Source organism: Acyrthosiphon pisum, chromosome A1, assembly GCF_005508785.2.
Source record: "Acyrthosiphon pisum isolate AL4f chromosome A1, pea_aphid_22Mar2018_4r6ur, whole genome shotgun sequence".
Lineage (NCBI taxonomy): Eukaryota > Metazoa > Arthropoda > Insecta > Hemiptera > Aphididae > Acyrthosiphon > Acyrthosiphon pisum.
The window spans coordinates 69141314-69145082 of record NC_042494.1 but is presented as its reverse complement, the minus strand read 5'-3'; the positions used below and the strand labels follow the sequence as shown (position 1 = coordinate 69145082).

At 28.8% G+C, this 3769-nt stretch overlaps 1 protein-coding gene across 1 annotated transcript; it reads right to left on the bottom strand.

Moving 5' to 3' along the window:
* Positions 1-354: 354 nt before the first annotated feature.
* LOC100575411 (methionine aminopeptidase 1) lies at positions 355-3229 on the bottom strand. The gene is made up of 5 exons (XM_003246966.3): positions 3107-3229; positions 2864-3018; positions 1994-2045; positions 1004-1060; positions 355-590 (listed from the first exon to the last, which is right to left on the bottom strand). Exons 2-5 carry the CDS (start codon positions 2978-2980, stop codon positions 370-372), a joined length of 447 nt encoding a protein of 148 aa, XP_003247014.2. The 5' UTR covers positions 2981-3018; positions 3107-3229; the 3' UTR covers positions 355-369.
* Between the last annotated feature and the right edge of the window lie 540 nt (positions 3230-3769).

Sequence of the window (3769 nt, the reverse complement as noted above, 5' to 3'; positions counted from 1 at the left end):
ATCATCAATTTTTTATATATTTCATTGTCATTTAATTGTTGTAAATATCTGAAATTTGAGGTAGCTGTAGGGAACAAACATAAAAAAAAAAATTGATTGGTTTTTGAAATCTGTTTTTTTAGACAGGAGGGAACTATAATCGTATTATTGTGTATACACGCATATATACTATTTTCATAAATGTATATTATTTTTATCCATTTATAATAAATATATTATATTATCTGGCTTGGTGTTTTGACGAGCTTTTACTCAGTATACACTATCTATTATCTTGCATTTTACATGTAGCTCCTCGGTAAAATTTGACATGACACACAAACGTGTCACCGACGTTACACATACAATTACCAATGACACGTATAGGCGTCACCGGTGTTTTTTTCTGATATGGAATTCTAAGTATCTAAATACCTTGCAAGCAATTCTCATTTGTTCTTGTTCCTCATCGTTTAATACTTTAATGTGCGATGATAATTTTACTGATTGTTCACTTAAAGGTGTGCCATCAGGATGTTCAGCATAATCAGGTTTTTGTATGTGTCCAGGAACAGTACGCGCAGGAGATGTTCTATGAGGTCTTAATGGACCTAAAAAATAAAGAATTTTTATATTATTTGATTGATGAAAGTGTAGTTAAATTTATTGTTTCCTATATTGATAAATAATATATAGATCACAATAAATGGTTAATAAGAGTTATAATTAATGCTTAATTTAAAGTTGTTTCTATTTACTTTCTTTTTTCATTGACTGTTTAAAATGTTCTATATACTATTCAGAATAAAAAGGTACTGGGCGGCCAACTTGTGCGCTTAGGCGTAGCTATGTTACGAATGCCGAACCAGGTGGTTGACTTGTTGGGAGAAGCAACTGACCACCGCCGGACGAAAACTGATTGCCGCCCAGTATCTTTCTTATTCTGAATATAGGATAATTTCACTTTTCAGTATGGTGTACTTCTTATGATTTTTAATGTGATAAGTGATAACATTTATTTTACCTGTAAATACATAATCTGGCCATGGATTAAATGGCTCAATAATACCATTTGAATTTTCTGTAACACAATTTAAAAAAAATAATATTAATTAGATTAGAAAAATATGTATTATTAAAAAAAAATAAATTATCTTTTTTCTTCAAAGTTAAGCAGGTATTTCATTGGTTATTTATTGGTCGATCGACAAATACTTTCATTTGATGCTTACCAACTTTTTGTTGATCGGGATTGTTTGTCGATTAACTGATGTCAAATAGTGTATACCACCATTATATACACATTGACTTAAATTTTCATAAATTAATTAATAAAATATATAACAAGTAAAGGTACTTTTCTGTTATCCCTACTACCACTTGATGCCGCGACTACTCTATTTTGTTATCTCTACTACTATAGTACTATCCCGATAGTTCAGTATTTTCATACATAATACACATGAATTGCTATTCATATAATAATATATTATATTAGTATAACGTTTATTATCAGTTATCACATAAGTTATCACAATAGTGTAGTGTTACAATATAAACCATAAAATCATCAAGATATTAAATATATATATTTATATATAAATTAAAAAGGTGGCCAACTGGGTACCACTCTGCTGTATAGTAGTTGTCAAGTATGTCATTGTAATGCGTATGTGTTATATTTGAATTCTTAAAAATAAATTTTGAATAATTTAAAAATAATTTTTAGGAAAAACTTAACGTTTAAATAATAATCTCAAAATAATATGTTTTCAATTGACAGTAAAACTTTGTTTGACATATACACATTTAACTAAAAATATTTTTAGTGTAAAATTGTAAGATCACCTATTGAATTTAATGTCAAATATTATTAATTTTTGTACCTATAGTTTGTAAATTTTTAATGATGCAAATATGAATAATTAAATCTTAAAACTTTTAAAAAGTTAAACAAAAATATTAAATAATAATAATAATAATATTTTTATAGTTATATGAAAATTTCACTTACGGCCAGCTTTATGAAGAGCTTTATGTGTAGACCAGTTCCCTTTAAAACACTCCTAGAACAATAAAACATAAGAGGTAAACATTTTAATTAAAACATTAAATGTTGAACTTAAACATTACATATTATTCAATATTATCGAACATTTAATCATAGTTTGAAAATTATAAATTTAAGGTTAACATTAAAATTTTGAATATAAAAATCTATATAATAACAATTTATATTAGGTATCAATAACATCTAAATTGTTGATAACTTAAATTTATCTATAAATCCTCCAAGATATTTAGTATAACTGTATAAGCAGTCTGTACTTGAATTGATAAAAAAGAAGACGGAACGCATAAAATATACTATAAATTTGGTAGACTCTCGTTGCCTTTTTTTGTTGTTTGGAAAATCGAGTTCATTAAAATCTAATTCAAACACTAGTTAGGTATACATCTAGGTATACCTAGATAATAATAATTACTTTTTTGTTAGATGAAATAAATTACAAGTATCATATCTGAGAAGCGCTTCATACATAAACTGTTTAACTATACTTCTTAACTGAAATAAGGTTTGAATAAGTAAAACCAAATTGAAAAATGTGCAAACACGGTCTATGCAATCTTGTCGTGATAATTCAGACATTTGACGACAAACCACTATGCAAGTAGTCGCTCTTGCTCGAAAAATCAAGTATTGATTTCGACAAGACTTGGCTGAATGCTTAAGACTATTCAAGCCAAACGAAAAATAAAACAGATAGTATCGGTCACTTATAGCCATTCGGTAACTTGCTGACGACATACACATTGTTCAAAATAGCAACAAATGATGGGAATATGTCCCAAAATGTGGGAAACTAATCATTAATAATATTACCTGAGAGCAAAAATAGGAACCGGGGATGTCAAGTTTAATGCAGGTGGGACACTGAAGATTTGCTTTCGAACCGCATCCGGCCGTTTCGCATGTTCTATTTGCCAATGATGCCGACATTATAACGGGTAAATCCAATTAAGTTGTTGACACAAATCCTGCGTTCAAACGTAACCAAAAATGTTTATACTTAGACAACTTATAATTATGTTTCGAACTTTCGAAGAGAAAAATTATTTTAATTACCACATGAGTAGGTTGCAGGTACATTCACCGATCGCCATCCGCCAAAACACGATTTCATTTAGATTGCGGCAACGTGAAATCTGATATTGTTATCAGTTTCCAATTAATCAGCTGTACGGCCGTTATCAATCCATTTAGATAATTTTTATTATGATTATCAGCTATGCCCTATGGGTTTATTATGATGTATGGTGTTCGTGACTACAAGAAAGTACACCACTATTCCAGTTGATTATTAACTTTCGTCTCGACCTGTACTGAATATACACATCCGCGATGAATATTATTCCAAGGTTTGGAAAAAATTTAAAAAATGGATTGTTCAACATGACTAAAAAGTATACTACCCCAAGTGCCACACCACCGAACCCCCCGACTACAAATCCAAGTGTAACGCCTTCATTCAGTTCAAGTAAATTTATTTTAAAATGTATTATAAGGTTAATTCATATTATAAAGTATTATGTTCTATCGTGTTCTATTGTCATTGGCTCGTTTTCAAACCTCTTATTTGAATATAATATTTTATGGTGGCATAGTGTACAAAATAAACATAGGGTCCTTCTTCCTAAATGTCCTAAAATAAAGGGTATAAAATAAATAATATATATGACAATACTATTAAAAATTTATATATTTAGATTGTTATCATTGGCAAAAATG